The sequence below is a fragment of the Dysidea avara genome, chromosome 5, assembly GCF_963678975.1.
Source record: "Dysidea avara chromosome 5, odDysAvar1.4, whole genome shotgun sequence".
NCBI classification, from domain to species: Eukaryota; Metazoa; Porifera; class Demospongiae; order Dictyoceratida; family Dysideidae; genus Dysidea; species Dysidea avara.
Window position 1 is genome coordinate 36,119,316 of NC_089276.1, and position 18,586 is coordinate 36,137,901.

An 18,586-nucleotide genomic window follows, 5' to 3' on the forward strand; every position below is an offset into this window, starting at 1 on the left:
ACCTCGTTTTGAGGATGAGCTTTTTGACTATGAAGCAGTTTAAGGCACGTAAAGGGCTGGAAGCCTATAACCAGTTTGTCAGTGGCTGGGTGAAGGATGTGCGTACTCAAAAGGTGCTTGGAAATATATTTCAATAGGCCAAGTATCTTTATATATTGTGCATTTATGTAGTATGTTGTTATCCCATCCAAAAACAGCTTGTAGCTGTAAAAAAAGTATGCGTCCAAGTAAAGCAGGGTTAACTGCGACAAAAAGTAGTGATATCATAATGCGGCCATGTGCAAGTTGTAAACTTAATATTAGCTAATCAGATAATACAATATTATTGTTAAAGTGTTAATGAGAACTATGTGATATTGCTAGTTTTTAAGTGTGTGAGAATCTTCATTAATGTCCCACAAATTTGATTCTCAATAAAGCAATGTGTATAGATTCTCTGATAGCAATAAATAGTTTGAGTTTGGCTGCCTTTCCTTTGTTCATAGCATTGCCGTATACAGGAAAGGTGGCTAAATTTATTGCTATCAGAGAATCTATACACAATGCTTTATTGAGAATCAAATTTGTGGGGCATTTATGAAGATGCTCACACACTTAAAAACTAGCAGCATCACATAGTTCTCATTAACAATTTAACAAGAATATTGTATTATCGAGATTAGCTAATATTAATTTTACAACTTGCACACCTCACACATGGCCGCATTATGATATCACCAATTTTTGTCGCAGTTAACTCTGCTTTACTTGGATGCGTACTTTTTTTTACAGCTACAAGCTGTTTTTGGATGGGATTTCAATACTTTTTGTTAGAATAAGCATACACTGTTGAAAACAGTAAGTGAGTTTCTATGGTTTTGACAGAAACCCCAGATTACAGTGACAGAATATTAAAATACAACTATAATTTTAGTGACATGCAACTGCAGTCAACTAACACCCATTTTAACTAGTAAATCCTTAGTAACACTTTGCCTTTCATCTTGTACTGCATTAAAACGATCAAGATACTCTAATAGAGCAGTCACAAAACAGCTGTAACACAGCAATAAAAGTTAAGGCATAGTTACAACTTATGCCTAGCATTGCTTAAATTACTAGCTACTTACAGACTTTACCGTATAAAAATACAGCACTTGTAGAAACGTGACTGTTCTATTAGAGTGATTGACTGCTCTATTAGAGTATCTCGATCATTGACTAATTTAAGCGGAGAAGCCACGCCCCTACCCATATCAGTACGAGCTCTTGTGAAATGAAATGAGAATATTAGAGAAATGGCAAGTATGTACAGAGACAATAGAGGGGCAAGTAATTATGTCCTGTTGAGTGTTGTAAATAAACACCTTTAAAATTTATATTACTAATAAATAAGCGCACGAGAATAGGCTGTAATCTTTGCCAGCGAGACTCTTAAGGTCTTAAGGCTGTTGTCTCATCGCCTGAAGGTTGTGTTTTCATGTTGAAGGGATTTAGTGCCACTGAGAGACAATTGGTGAGTTTAACTATACATGTATTTGTGTTGTAAAACTTAATTGTAAAAGGCGATTAGCGACTTTGGACCAGGGTGAAAATTTTACTGCTATATTTGGAGGTTGTAGCATATGTATATCTTAGTATCTTAATAAATAATCCTTCATGATCACTAATCACTAATAGCACAGTGAAAACTGGTCATTATTTAGGTAGGAACAAAATTTTCTGACCTAGCTTATTAAGGAGGTGGCTGCATTTGCAGCCTTAAGCAATTGGTAAGAAGCATGCTGTTCTAACTGGCTATAGAAATGGATTTAGTGTGTGACAGCGTATGAGACAGTGAGTGCTGGCAGCAAGGGGGCAGCCAATCTGTTAGAGTACCAAAGGCACTGCTTCAGACGTAGGCAGTTGCCAAAGTGTAAAAAATTTTCACTTTTGGTCCTTACAAGCTCCTGATGAAGTCATTATCCATAGGATATATATTTTTCCGAGTATCCGTTTCAGTTCTACTATATAGTAGCCAAGCATAAGACGAACATAACACAGCATTCCAGTGGTTTAGTGGTGACCACAACACTGCCTGAGTAAACTGTGGTGAGATTTCAGATAACCAGAAGCCCTGGAATGCATTTAACACATGAAATACCAAATATCTAATGCCTGGCTTTCATCCACAGTGGACCTGTCTTGGTGGCCACTTGTACAGAAGGCTGCCTCTCTAAGAAGGCCAACTTTTAAATTCTCCTGTGAGACATTTATATGGTTAAATCAGTGCCTTGCTAAAGCAGGTACCTGCTTATTATAAGCCAAGAAAATTTGGCCCAAAAGTAACCATCTTACTGAACCTACTTAGTAATCTAGCGCCACCCGCCCCTTCGCAAAAAGTAAGGGTCTGGTGAAATACAAATACTAAATCATTTCTACCGCCAAGATTCAGCAGTAGCCAATTAATGCGTGCCAATGACGTTCATACAGAAATCGCCTTGGCAACACAATGCTTTTGTTCGAATTGAAGTGCAATCATCTGACATAATAAGCATTACATGTACTGTCTAATTGAATTCCTTTTGAAATGATTTGGTATTTGTATTTCACCAGACCCTTACTTTTTGCAAAGGGGCAGGCGACGCCAGACTACCTACTTATGTGGTTTACTCACGTACAGTAATGCTCAATTACAATGTCGCACTCGCTCACACATGCAAGTTTGCTTGAGATTATAAAAATCACTAAGGGGTGTGGCAATTGTTTTGGCTGCAATTCTTGTGAGGGAAACAGGTGCCACACAGTCTTACGAGTAAAACAGTTGCCATGCCCCTTAATTATCGATGTTTAAAATCTTGAGCAAAATTGTGTGTGCGAGTGAGTGCAACGTTGTGCTTCGGCAGTGCCGTATATATGGTAGCCATATCAGATACTGCCTAGCAGTGACACATGAGTATTTAAGTCACAATGCATTACTTTGTCATCCATCTCAATACAATCCCTGAATGTGTCATTTTGTGTACAGAGCAATCTGCCACAAGGTTGACCATAAAGCTACCTGAGTAAGGTTTCAGTGTATATTGTTAACCATTAATATTGTTCACCATTGTTAATGGAAGGTACAGTGAAACCTCACTTAGCAGCCACCTCTTTAATAAGACCACATCATTATATTGGCCACCTCTAGTAGGTCCCAAACATAGCTAAGCAGTACTTTATGACCTCATTAATAAGGCCACCTTGTTATTAAGGCCAAATATTTTGGTCCCAGAGCTTGCCTTATTAATGAGGTTTTACTGTACTTATATGCATTTTTATTTTTCATAACTTTTCTCCTTCAGGTTTACTGATGGGCACTATAAAATATTGTTGACTGGTCCGTGCATAATGTGGTGACTTGAAATGCTAAAATGGTACGTAGCATGTCTTGTATACTAGTGCTGGGCGGTATTGAAAAATAGCAAACGGTATACCTTCCATAAAAAGTATCATGGTATTACTAAATATCGCAGTATTAATGTAAAAGCCATTGGTATTAAAGTAACTGCCTTTTACCTCAACAAAAGCACCGAATATCCATGGTAGCTCAGCAAACCTCAGGTACAAATTACCACAAACAAACTTGTTTACATAGTTTGGTTAGCTGACTACATCAACACCTGCCTACAAACATTGTCACATGTCTTAAATATGGGATGAAACAAGCCCACAGGGAGGCCATAGTGCCCAGACGGTATGGCGGTATGACTTAAATATCACAGATTACTAACAATACTGGTATATCACCCAGCTCTATTGTATACACATGTTGTAATGTGTTGTACACACATCTTAGAAATAAATATAATTGTATTCTGTATAAATACTCAGTTCCATTGTGCCACTGGGTCGTAAGTGGGTTGAGTTGGATCATCCAGGACATTTGGGTCACATTTTGTCCTGGCCAAGTGGATCTCATCCACTGACAGAATATACAGGATCAGATCATGCGTATAAATTACAGTGGAACTTGTTTATTGCCATCTTCATTCAATAAGCAGGTAGCAGTGTATAAATTCTCAATTTGGAATTGGCTTTTTGAGAGAGGTTGTCTTTCTACACTGGTGGCCATTAAGACAAGTTGTACTGATGGAGTGTACATACTAAAGATGCAACAATATTCTCCACTTGGTGTCGTTTGATAGTGATGCAATGGAGACTATGTATTGTTGTATTTAAATACTATTCTATTATATTGCAACTCTAGTACATATTTTTGTTAACTGTTTAGACATACTGGAGCCACATCCACTCATCTGGATTCTACAAATGGAGTCATACCAACTTGTTGCCATTGCACTTACTCATTACTCCCACTGTGTTTGAATATACATGCCGTTGTGTGAGACTTGCTACCATTGCAGGCCACTGGAGAAGATTTTCATAGCAGTTATATCACAGTCATTATTGTACAATTCTTACATTATTGTTGTGAAAACTGTTTGGTATTCATGTGTCCTCTGTATGTTGTAATTACATGTGTAATTTTGTGTGGGGGTGCTGCAGAATGCATGGTGACAATTGTAGTTTTGCACACTTCCTTTTAGGTTAGCTACAAGTGCTAATTACTCACAGCTTGTGTCAACAACTGGTAACCGCAGTTGTGCTCTGTGTCATTCTTGAAGCCACGCCCTTAGAGAGCAAATTACGTGGGGGCAACTAAATTCAAATTTCAAATTGAATGATGGCACGCAGCACACTTCTGGATGGTTACATGCACTGATAAACTACACACAGCACAGTTAATCAATAACCAGTGACCGCAGTTGTGCTCTGCGTCATTTTTCAAATTCCAAGTTAAATTCTTACTGAGAGCAAATTACGTGGGGGCGACTAAATTCAAATTTCAAACTAGCCATTCTCAAAAACATGTTTCAATCTCAACGAAACTTTTAGAACAGTTCAAAGAGACATTGCCCTACATGCCAAGCGAGTATTGCGGAAAACAACAATATAGGTTTTGTATTTGGCCTCTAGGTCGACTGAGGATGACTGAAACTCCGTTTGGTGCTGAAATTACGACTGTAGGGTAATGATGTATGGTGAAATCGATGATGTGAATCTTGAAGCGATTGAGAGAGTACTGAAGCGATAGCAGGGCAATCAATGTTCGGAATGCACAAAGGAACGCAAGGCATACACCTGCGGTTGCGCCTAACCACATGCGATAAAAAATAAATAAATAATAAAAAAACCCTTTGATGTCGGCAATCTCGATCTCAAAACAGTCGGCATGGATTTGCTTCACTGCTTGTGTGGTAGTAACTAGTGACACGATGAGTTCAACTCTAGAGTTTCAGAGGGATAGCGTAAGTGACGGGTGAGTTACAGGAAGGCCGAATTTGACAACGTTCGTTCCTGTAAAATCCTCACGTGTAGTGGTCGTGTCATTTATTGTCTGCGGTGCGCGTTTCTGCTTTACTGGCCGTACGACTCACTACCGTGAGTCTTGATCATATATTCTAGCGATTGTTGGCTTGTTTAAAATCATTGTAATAATAATTGCTTAGGTCTGCGTCAAATATGCCAGCATAATAAAAAGCATCGTAGGCTGGAGTGCTATGCAAACATAATGCTGTTATATTAGGTAGATATTTCAAACTATGGAGTTAAAAATAGATCGCTTCTGCCTAATAGAGCAGTCACTTTATAGTGAAATACTCTAATAGAGCATTCACTGATTAAAATGTTCCATAATAATTGTCACAAATGTTGCTAACTTAGAAGCATAATGCAAGCATAATAGGAACACTGAAAGAGCATAATAGGTGAAAATTTTGGGAAATTCCAGAAAGCATTTTGGGCAAAATTTTGAGCATATTTGACTCAGGCCTAATATTGCTCTTGTGACTGTTTTAATAGAGTAGTTTAACTACTTTACCATTTTATTTTATGATACTATAGGTTCTTCATTCACAGAAATTGAGTGAAACTCCTTTGAGCAGTTGGATAGTGTTGGAGGAGGATGGGGATATATGCTGTGCTCATTGTACTTGCATGGCTGGCTTGGGCGAGACCTGTACACATGTGGCTGCAATTCTGTTTTACCTAGCGACACTCTACAGGATCACCAGAATTAAGACACCAACAGAAGGTCCATGTATTTGGATTATGCCAACATTTCTACTCCTGGCTTGCATAATCCTACAGTATTGTGCATCTCCTGTAGGTTGTTTATGCATATAGTGTGTACCCATCACTGTGCCATTGCCACACCACTGATGAATCGTATTTAGCTACCGGTGACCTCTAGTTGATGTTGATACTGTGCTGCATAGTGGCTGCATAGCTGAGTAACTTTTATCTTCGGTGATACAGGCAGTACAGGCTATCAGCCTAGACCCAGCTTGGTTGATTGGTTGTACTGGCCAAGAGTGAGTGATCACTCACTCAAAGCAAGTTATTAGCCTGCAAATAGGCCTGGGAGTTCTATAACTACCTGATTAGGCTTGCGTCGATTATGCCAGCATAATTATTGGCATAATAGGGAATGAAAAGCATAAAGCATAATGCTGGCATAATGGAGCATAATTAGGAGCATAATTAGGAGCATAATGGGCAAATTTCTGCCACCATATTTATAACTTCTGCTATAACAGTCATAAAAAATCAAGGGCAAACCTGGTTTAGATGGTGAAATGGTTCCTGACAACGAGTAGAATAATGCACTACTACAAGTTTACCCTCTCGACGAAACAAATGCCTTTTATTGTGGGTTTCAGTTTTATAGGGGCACATGCAGTCACGTGCCAACTAGCACTAAGGCAAGACAAAGCAGTTTAGCTGATCTTCAATCATTGAATTTGGTATTATATAACACATACCGTCTGATAAAATGTGATATGATGATTATGAATATTGGAAGCTCAACTGGAAGACAATCTGATAATATTTTTTAAAGGTTAGTGTTGAGTCAGATAGCTAGTGAATGTCTGGACATTGAAAATAGTGAAGTCTCTGTAGGTCTGAAGTAAGACTGGGGTTAATAGGAAAATATTTCAAAAAGATTGAGATTGTTTAATCAGTGGTGTAGCTAGCCCAGAAGGATTGGTTGGACACCATTGTATGCATACAAGCTGCAGCTAGGGGGGTCTGGGGAATCCCCCCAGGAAATTTTTGAAAATTACATGCTGAGATTAAATTTGGTGCATTTTGCAGCTAAACTTTGTCATCTCTAGTAAGATACTATAGTTGTACTAATGTTTTGTTTGCATAATAATTACTATTAGTTACGTAGCTGTAGGAGGCTTCATATTGCACCTCGTATCACACAATTTAGCTATAGCTAGCTACGTACGGTGAGTACCTGAGTTGGTAGGGAACTGGAACTGATTGGTTGGGCCTGTTCCCTACCAGTACCCACCTTAGCTACGCCACTGTCTTTAATAGAACAGTCAAACCCCCTAATAGAACAGTTATTGCATGCAACAGTGAGAATGTAAGTATTTATCCCCAGAAGGCTAATATGTTTTTGGCACGATGCTTCAAATGCAAGTTACATAATATACAGAGCAGTTGCTGTCCTTTGAATACCAATTGCTACAACTCAGAAGATCAATCAAAAGCAAAGCATAATATTTTATTTGCATACAAAACTGCAAAGATATTAGACAATAAAATGTGTATAGCTTCTGAGGGACTATAGACATACATACCTCCAGACCCCCTGCTCTAATATGCCTATGAACTCTGGAGCACATGACACTTCTTCTATTTACATTGTATCACATGAAGAATGTTTCTGTACAAAGAAAAAACACAAAATAAAAGCATAATACATTTCTGAAAAGCATAAAAACAAGCATAATAGGCAGAAAATTGGGGAAATGCCAAAAAGCATAATAGGCAAATTTTGGAGCATAATAGACTCAAGCCTATACCAGATATAGAACTGTGGGTTTATGAAGTGTTCTACAACTGCCCAATATAGAACACTTGTACTTGTATGGCTAATATAGAATACTTTTTTGTTCTGATCCTCCCACGCAAAGTACTTGATCATACAGTACGATAGTACTGTATATTAGGGACATTGAAGGTGTGGGGGCGATCCATGATATAATATAACCCGAAACCTGTCGCGATTTTTCCTCACAACGACATGACAGTATTGGTTGGGTAAAACCAAGCCCAAAAGTGTCTTCAGATCGACCAGAAACGTTTCCGTCAAGTTGCTACAGAATTTTTTTTTAAATTTAATCAATGGAATTTTCTACTGCCTGCCTACCTGCCTGACGCCTTCAGTCAAGCATAGCGGAAAACTGGCTACAGCTACAGCCCTAATTCTTTCGCAGAAATGTTTCTAGATCACTTAAGAAAAAACCTTTGGTATATTGATAAACATACAATGCTTGCGCTATTGTCTTACCTTTTATCCTTCTTTACCATGGCCATCAGTCAAGGTTCTACCGCAGAGTGTTAATAGACTATAGTACGGCTTCCATATCAGTGTATATTGCATCAAACTATTCGAATACTCGTGGTCGCCGGTTGTACCAAAAACACACGCGTACGTCAGACTCGCTGTTGATGTCGATCAGAGAGAGCAACTCACGGCGAACTATATAGCAATGTGTAAGTCAATAAATTAGTAACAATTAATGTTAAACCGAGTCGGGTCATCCAGGTCCTGCTTTACAGATTATTCGGGTCTGACCCTACGTGCTAAATTAAATGTGGATGTGTTACCACACGTCATGGCGTAGCTCTGCTTCTTTCGTGAGCTATGCCCACTTACGTAAATTACAGCCTGTAGACATATGGTAGCCACGTCCATTCATCAGTGTGTAGGTATGCACGAATCCACGCCCACTTACGTAAATTACTGTCTGTAGACATATGGTAGCCACGCCCATGTAGATATGCACGAATCCACGTCCATTATTGTCTGCAGGCTTAATAATATTATGAATAATAAGAAGAATAATAATAACTAGATGATTAAAAATTGGAAATTTTAAAATGGGAATAGGGATCTCTGAAAAAAGCCACAAAACAAGAAGGGATCTCTGAGGTGATAATGTAAACCACAAATCCCTATTTTGACTCACTTCAAAACGACAGAGCATGTAACTAAAGATTTATGACAGAGAGTCAAAATAGGGATTTGTGGTTTGCATTACCACCCCAGAGATCCCTTTTTGTTTTGTGGCTTTTTTCAGCGATCCCTATTCCCATTTTAAAATTTCCAATTTTTAATCATCTAGTTATTATTATTCTTCTTATTATTCATAATATTATTATTATTATTCTTTCACAGGCATAGTGAAGTTTACAAGGAGAATCCTGGGATAAAAAGTAGCAAGGCTTGCTGAATGGATCATTGTGCGTGTCCATGACCTATTTTTGATTTCATTTTCGGATGGAAACAGTCCAAACCGGGCCATTTCTTCTTGCCAAAATGCCATTATGCTCGAGAAGCCATACAAGATCACACTCAGAGTTAAGGTTTTTGGTATGCACTACTTGTGGCTAATAGAATCCGTCTTTATTAAACTCAGTATAGGCCAGGAAGCTTAATCTGGGCTGATGACTTTGTTGCAAGGTGGTTTTTTTCGCTCCATGATTATTGTACGTGGGCGGGTTATCCAGATTAAATACTCTAATAGAGCAGTCACTTAAATACTCTAATAATGCAGTCAAGTGTATAACTACAATCCTTGCACTGAATTTGACAGCTATTAAAGGCACCAGTAATGTAAATTGTAGCTCATATTAGGAGACTCTCAGTCTGTATGCACATTGCGATTTGATCAGTTTCATGTGTGTACTGAAATGTTGACAGTGTTACTATGCAGAATGCAAAATTACACTATTCACAACAGTCTTAATTATCAATAAAAGAAATCTCATAATCCATTACTGGATTAATTAAAAAGTACACAAACTAGATGAATTAAAAATTGGAAATTCTAAAATGGGAATAGGGATCGCTAAAAAAAGCCACAAAACAAGAAGGGATCGCTGGGGTGGTAATGTAAACCACAAATCCCTACTCACTTCAAAATGACAGAGCATGTAACTAAAGATTTATGACAGAGTCAATTAAAATAGGGATTTGTGGTTTACATTACCACCCCAGCGATCCCTTCTTGTTTTGTGGCTTTTTTCAGCGATCCCTATTCCCATTTTAAAATTTCCAATTTTTAATTCATCTAGTAACTTAAAATGGTGTTCACTAAAATCTATCTACAGGTTTTTGCAATTGAATCCGTCACCTTTGCAATTGACTTCGTCCCGTTTGTAGTAGAGTTTGTCACTTTTGCAGTAAAATTCGTCCCGTTTGCAATTGAATTTGTCATTTTGCAATTGAATCCGTCACCTTTGCAATTGACTTCGTCCCGTTTGTAGTAGAGTTTGTCACTTTTGCAGTAAAATTCGTCCCGTTTGCAATTGAATTTGTCGTTTTGCAATTGAATTCGTTGCTTTTGTATTAGAATGGGGCACACAATTCGTCTGTGACAAAATCGGCAGCTGCAGTAAGCATGACAACAAGATGTAGCAGCAACTTCATGATCTTGTTGAAGTACAACTGTTGTAAACAACTCTTTATAAGGCAATAATTCTTCTGCTACAGCTTCTTCAACAGCATTTACAATTGTGTTTCACCATTGGGGATGAGTGTGGTCACTTGTGAAACAAGCTAATTAACTCCAGTGGCTTCGCATATAACCAGCTCCAGTTACCTTGTAGTGTCTCAAGTGGTATTCTCCATGGCAAAAATGATCCACCTTATGATGACCAGCTGGCGGCCAGTCAATGTAATTATGACGAATTCTTGTACAAATGCAACGAATTCTAATGCAAAAACAACAAATTCAATTGTAAAACCAACGAATTCAATTACAAACGGGACGAACTCTACTGCAAACGGGACAAAGTCAATTGCAAAGGTGATGAAGTCAATTGCAAAGGTGATGAAGTCAATTGCAAAAACCTGTAAAACTATAACTAAAATATTTTAATGGTGGTAACAAAAACTAAAACTTTTTTTTCTATTTACAACTATAATGCGCCTATCAATGTAATGCCTGAGTACCACAGATACGGGCTAAGGGTGAGGGAAGGTCAGGGATGGTGGGAGAATTGATTGCTAATTTCCCCAAGATAGTGAGGGGTTTGTCTTTACCAAAGGCATTCACCAATGCAGAAGTGTGTGCCTTTAGAAGCATTTCTCGAAAGCTAGCTACTACATTAGTACTAGGACCCACTCAAACTGATTCGCAACCTGAATCTATAGATCCACGCCACTCGACCAGACAAATCCCCTCCTAGCCCCACTATCCCTGGGGTATGCTAGTGGAGAATTTGTCAGGGTTTGTATTGCCAATCCTCCCCCAGTAGGTGGGGAATAGTAATTTTCAGTGATACAGATCCCCACCTCAGCCCGTATCGGTGGTAGTCAGGGATTACATTGATAGGTGCATAACTTAAACTAAACTAAAAGTCAAATGCATTACTAAAACAACACTAATACATGGTTAACCACAAGTCTCTTAGTAATTAGTTACATACCATTTTTTATGTTCATGTAGAAGCAGAAGATGGCACTGTCAACAATTAAACTTTAAATTCTATAACGGTGAAGGCGTAATTTACTACAATTATGTTAACAACGCTTTGAAAATAGAAGTTACTTATTCGTGAAGAGACTCTTACACAAGTCTCTTCACGAATAAGTAAAGTGCTAAGAGACTTGTGTAGGAGTCTCTTCACGAATAAGTAACTTCTATTTTTTCAAAGCATTGTTAACATAATTGTAGTAAATTACGCCTTCACCGTTATAGAATTTAAAGTTTAATTGTTGACAGGGTCATCTTCTGTTTCTACATGAACACAAAAAATGGCATGATGTTGTGGCTACTCGGCCAGGAATAAGGCATTTACAGGTATTACTGTAATTGGATAAACATAAATTAGGAGTAAATTATAGGATGATAAATTATGCTCAAACAGGTGAACCTTTCACTAGACATCATCAAGACCAAATTAAAAGAGTACATGCATAAGCATTTTTCTACACTAGTTCACTTCAGTGGTGACTTGTACCATTGCAATATTAATTTGCAAACTTTATTTAGGCTGTGTACGAAGATAAAACTGCCAACAAACCTTTGTTTAACAGTTATGTACAGTACAATGTATCACTTACCAAGTATTTTAGCCATTCTATTTAACAATGGATCATCGTGTTCCTCCATCACCTCAATAAGCCCCATGAACTTTTCACTGATCCCCTCCTCTAGGCTGGGTATTATGACATTGTCAAGAAACCACTCCATTCCTTCCATGCTCTGTTTCTGAGCATGATCAATTCTCTTTTTCTCCGTGAAAGTGATAACTCTATTAGCAAAGAGTGCGCTCAACATTGGATCAATCCGTAGAGCGACAAAGTGATCATATTGTGAAAATATTTTCTTCTTTGCAGCAACTGGGTCAAATTCTAAATATGAATAATCAAATGGTAAAGTAAAACAAGTTAATACTTCTTAAAACCAGTTGCTTAGGTAATTAATTTGTTACTAATTGCTGGTCAACTAATTATGCAATTGATCAAGTTCACAATAAACATCACATCAATGTTAAACATTACTGTGCACAAAAAATATCTTCTCGACTGTTTATACTATCTTTATCTGCATTCTAAATTAAATTGTTTAGACAGTATAAATTAGTGACTCCTGATTAGTAAGAAGTATTTTTGTGATATGGTTTCATCCATTATTCAAGTCATAGTCATGCTAGCATATGAGGCTGAAAATGGGAATTTCATACTTAACAGTACATAGAAAAGCCCCATTATGAACACCATTATAACCATTCAATTTCTTACACACTACCATTTCTAAAGGCCACACCTCTTTCTGTGGTCAGTTTATTGTTTTGAATATACAGGAAGATGATACCTGTCAAATGTGCTTTCTTTAGTTTGTCTGTGTATGCTCCTTGATAAAAATTAGCAATATGAAATGTCTTTTGTGAAACAAATCAATTAGGTGAAACACAAATCCTTGGAAAAATTTTAAAGTACACTATCAAATTTTGAAGTGGTTTATCTACAGCAAAATAGATCAGAGTGTGAATAAAAATGCACAAGTACAGGAAGCCAGTGACCACCCACGAATCAACACTTACATGCTATAGTGATGAAAGAAATGGGACACAACAATAAAAAAAGGTAAATCCATCATGCATGCATTGTACAGCCATAGGCAAAAAAGCACATCTCAGAGACCTACTTAGGCTAACAGTGAAGAACTCAAGCCTGTAGAATTTGCCATAAAAGTTGTCCTTGGCTGAAGGCATAAATTCCTAGAAAATTCATTTGATTATGTAGAAACTTGTCTAGGGTTACTTTGAATGGGAGTACATATTGTCAAGTAAAGGAAAACTGAAGTCATTGTTTCTACCACAAACCTTCATCATCCGTACTCTACTATAAAAGCTAATGTACAAAAGCATACCTTTACCCCAAGATATGGCTAATACCAGCTGAAAAAAATCACTACACAGCACTGCTTATGAGCTACATGTACAAACATCAATTCATATCATTTTCTACCAAGAGCCATAAGAACACAATGGTTATACCATGCACACACGTATGATAGAGTGGCTTCTGTTAATAGAGGATATGCACAACTTTACGACCAAAAACATTCTAATAACGTCACGACGGTGAACGAATGTATGGTAGGTATTAGTGTTGCAAACTGGTATGGAAAAACTGGTTATTAACCAGTATTTGGTATAGAAAAACCAGTTATTAACCAGTATTTGGTATAGAAAAACCGGTTATTAACCAGTATTTGGTATAGAAAAACCGGTTATTAACCAGTATTTGGTATAGAAAAACCGGTTATTAACCAGTATTTGGTATAGAAAAACCGATTATTAACCAGTATTTGGTGTAGAAAAACCGGTTATTAACCAGTATTTGGTATAGAAAAACTGGTTATTAACCAGTATTGTCTAGGTCAAGCCAATTATTGGCTAAGAAGCCTTTAACTGGCTTTGCCCACCCACTTGGTAAACCATAAATTACCCCCTGCTGACAAGTGTTAACATCACAACATAACCTCAAAGCATGTGTAAATATGTGCTTGTAATAGCTGTTATTGTAAGGCAGGATGTTGATGGTCACTTTGGTACCACCCTAATGCTTCCAAAAGGCATGTTTAGTGCCATACTGTCTGCTAATTTACAATCAGACAATAACTGATCAATATCCAATTATTCACCTTCCAATAACTCGTTTTAGTAAACTCTGCAGGTTCACAGCACTAGTAGGTATGCATAGAAAGTGCAAATCGCAAAAAGTAGACCGGTTGTGAGAGTTTCTCCAGAACGATAGATTCCTTTACATGTATAACAGAGTAACTGGAACAAGGATCCCAATCTGCCGTTCATGTGGCAAGTTATAGTCCGAGCCGCATTCACTACCCGTACTTTTGTATGGGATTAACGATAGTCGCTCACCATCAAAAATTCTTTGGCACGCCGCTAATCTCATTATATTGATCATTTTAAATAATAAATGTGCATATCCTCTATTGCATTACTGGTTCCTTGTTTAAAATTGTTTTCCTGTTATTTTAATAAGCCAAAAGATTAGATCATGATAGTTGGTGACTAGTGTTGCACCGATAATCGTGATAATCGTAATCGGTTCAATAATCGGTATCCGGCCGATATTGGCTACTAGCCGATTAATCGGTTTTGATTAAATCAAGGCCAATGTTAATCTCCACTGCGCTATGTAGTATAATGATGTGGGGGAGGCTAGATATAAGTTAATTGGCATTTTAATTAAGTTATGTGTTAATGGTTTAGCGGTGACTACAAGCCATGCCCATAATAAACTGTCATGGTTTAGGCCATGCCCAACAATAAACTGAGGTTTTTAGGTTTCTATGTAGTACCAGCCACTTGTCTCAACTGTATAGCAGTAGTAAAATGTACTTAAAACCTGTTTACCATGAGTAACTTTTACTTGTGGTATACATCTAACTTTACATTTTAGCCTAGAATGAGCTGTATATCAATGGTTATGTCACTAATATGAGCCATTTAATAATGATGAGGATGAGTGTTAGTGTTATTAGTGAATATCGGATCGGTTATCGGTATCGGCTAATTCTGTTGCTTAATATCGGTTATCGGAATAATCGGCTAATTTGGATATCGGTGCAACACTATTGGTGACATTCTTTAGGTTTCGCTTGACCATAAAAATGACAGTGGAACCTCTCTTAAAGACACAACAGAAAACACCTCCACATTAATGCACCTATCAATGTTAAGCCCCACCAATCCCAGTACGGGGAGGGTGGGGATTTGACCTGCTAGAAAGTCAATTCCCCACCTTGGTGATAAATCGCTAGACCAAGTCCTCACCATAAGCACGGGGATAAGAAGGGATTTGACATGGAACTATGGTTTTATCACGTGCCAAAAGTTAGAGCTTTTCAGTGCTTGATCAAATTCCCCACCCTGGGGCACATTTTAAAGTTCAAATTCCTTCTAAATCCCGACATCGCCTGAACTTGGAGGTGGGGCTTAACATTGATAGGTGCATATTAAGAACAAAGATTAAAAACAGGTTTGACTCCATACTCTGAGAGAGGGAAACCCAAGATGGGTCCCAAACTGTCCGTTATAGAGAAGTTCAGTATTATACATAGCTACTTGGAGAAATTTTGCAAAAAAGTTGAAATTCACACATGAGGCAAAAACCCTTTAACTCTACTACTGGGTATCAGTCCATAATAGATTAGTTTTGAGAGCAACATTTTGTGGGAGACGTTGACAGCTTGGAACTACACGTACACCGTTAAGGTTACTATGGGAAATGCAAACAAGCAAGTGCAGGGCCATGCCTAAAAGCAAATTCTTGATTGTTTTCATACGTTTATTGTGTCTATACTAACAAAAAAAAAACTTATATCATCCATTATGGTAACAAAAATAGTAGTCACTTGAGAGTAGCAAAATAATGGCAACAGCCACAAATTAGCAACATGGATTGATGGGAGGCAATGGTACAAAGGTAGATGACTTGTACAGCTGACCAAACATCAATTATGCTGTTTTTTAGCTATTAAAGAGCCAATGAATTAAATTGTACCTTACACAGTACTTAGACAGTTCTAGATAACTACTAACACATGCACCTTAATTGCCACCAATTGGTTGTTGTTCAGGCAGCTTGCAGGTGGGGACGAGAAACTAATACAGTTGATTGTGCATGTATTGGAACATTGCATGACAGTTATGTGATAAAAAATCATTATATGGCCATTCAGTTTATAAACACAGCAAAATGTCATAGTACAGTATGTTCAGTCTTTGGGAGATTGAATTGTTTATTTAATGTCATTTGCATACTTGTAAAATTTGGTGGTAAGTTGAATTACAGAAGAAATTTCTGTATGAACCAAAAATCGCTTAAAAGATATCATATTAAAAACAAAAATTCCAGATCATGATTCCATCTAGTATGTAATGATCAATATTTCGGGTATTTAGTAAAATATGATTATACAGCAAGATACATTATCAATTTTGAAGATTTCAATTCAGTGCCTAAGTTTTTGAAATCCACCTGCATATGGAAACTAGCCATTGGGATTGCGAACCTAATAAAATTTACTGACTTCCGCATTTTAACTGACATGGTAACCTCAGAAACCCACAATAAACCCACTAAACCAAAGCCTAGAAACACAGTGTCTCTTTATACATGTCTATAGACTCAAGAACAAAACCATTATAAACTAAGTCACTCACGTGAATAATTCTCAAAGCAGGTCTCCATAATTTCTGTCTTAAACTAAGAAGGCCCACACTAGGGCAACGACTCTCTGTCCAATTCCCTTGAATTACCCCAAAAATCATTCATATACACGATATTCCAGACTATTTTTTTATTAGGCTAATTAGTTTAGGGTGAATTCCCTTAGTCTTGGTAACGGGTGAATCCCACAATACATTACGCATTGGGAAAATTGATGGACCGGTGGCAGAAACCGTGACTGGGCCCAAGTATCCACTGCAGCTAGCTACGGAATAAGGTGGAGAGTTCCTTAAAGGTATATGTGAGTAATTATCTGACCATTTTTTGTGGTTATCACACTGTAATGCTTTAGAAATCACTGTGATTTTACACTATTTTAGGCATTTTACGTATTTTGGAGCGTGGCCTTTTCAATATAAATGTATTGATTATGTCCAAATAGTTTTAATATGGGGATTCCAAATTCCAAGTACTAGTGATGCACCGACACCGATACTAGTATCGGTATCGGCCCTATTTTGGCGGTATCGAACTGGTATCAGTAAAGCTATAAATGTCCGATACTAATCAATACTTTGTATGATGTCACCTAATTGCTTTTCAGCAAAAGCTGATATAAGCGGCCATGAATTCTTTTAAAGAAGCCAACCATAACATTATTAGTATGTGGAAACAGCAGTAAGCCACGAAATAAGGTTCATTGAAGCCACAAAACCAGCAAACCACAGTTTATGAAATTAGCTAATGTGTTTAGTAAGCTAGTCTATCAACTACTATTGGAATTACTAGCTGTTTTTGTGAGAAATGCCTCAGTGTGGCAAAGTATCGGTATCAGCCATTTCCATCTAAAATGTACTCAGTATCGGATCGGTAGTGAAAATGTGGTATCGGTGCATCACTACTACAGGCCCCTTGGCTCAACACACATGCAATTGACTGTTATTATGTGCATTAGATCAATACACAACACAAACCTGTTTGAGGAGCAGGCTGTGGGGTAGCCGGTTGTGTGGTGGGTTCTGGCGGGGGGTGCGACAAATCTTGTCTTATTGACTTCAAAAGAAAAGCCACAGTGGTATCTTGGGTGTCTTTCACAAAGTCATCCATCGCTTTTATGAATCTATCAAACTGGTCTGTCACACCAAGAATTGTTACTCCGGGCTGCATCCATTCAAGAAACTTTCGTGCCTTTTCTGTGTCTGTTGCGGCGGCAACTACATCTTGAGCTAGTCGAGTATCACGCATCAGACCATAAGGATATAAGTATGGTATCAGTCTGTTCATCGGCAAGCCGTTCACCAACTTTGGTAAATTCTTTTCAAATGCAGTCTTGTACGCCATGCCACTGTACCAGCCGCGTTTATTTTCTGACGCGCAAGCCGTTCACGAATTGCGACCGCGGTACTGCTGATTGCATCATAGATTGTATGAATCATAGATAATCTATGCATGAATCCTTACTCTACTTGTTACCCCCTTCGAAAAAGGCGGGATAGTGAAATACGCTCGGAAATACGCCATTGGCGTATTTCACTGCCCATTCACAATACGTTTCTGCACGGCAAGAGTTCATGTCTTTTTATATTATGAACTCTTGGTTTCTGTAAAATGTCAATACGTGAGAGTGTTTGTTTAGTTGTTGGTAACCCTTCCTCGCGAAAGGCGGTGGTTAATTAGCGGCAGGGCTGGTGGTTTTTTTTTTTCCCGGACCTGGTAGTTTGTAGGTGTGTCTCGACTGCTCGATGCGGCTGGCCGATAGCTACGTAGCCACCATTATCGAAGGAACCAGAC

At 37.9% G+C, this 18,586-nt stretch overlaps 1 protein-coding gene across 1 annotated transcript in view; it reads right to left on the minus strand.

The window, feature by feature from the left end:
* LOC136256727 (uncharacterized) overlaps window positions 1–18,193 on the minus strand; it is a 39,568-nt gene extending 21,375 nt beyond the window's left edge. The window contains exons 1-2 of the mRNA XM_066049735.1: window positions 17,770–18,193; window positions 12,152–12,442 (exon numbers count right to left, since the gene is read on the minus strand). Coding sequence (XP_065905807.1) covers window positions 12,152–12,442; window positions 17,770–18,136 — 658 coding nt within the window. The 5' untranslated portion in view covers window positions 18,137–18,193. The remainder of the gene's footprint in view (window positions 1–12,151; window positions 12,443–17,769) is intronic.
* Window positions 18,194–18,586: the final 393 nt, after the last annotated feature.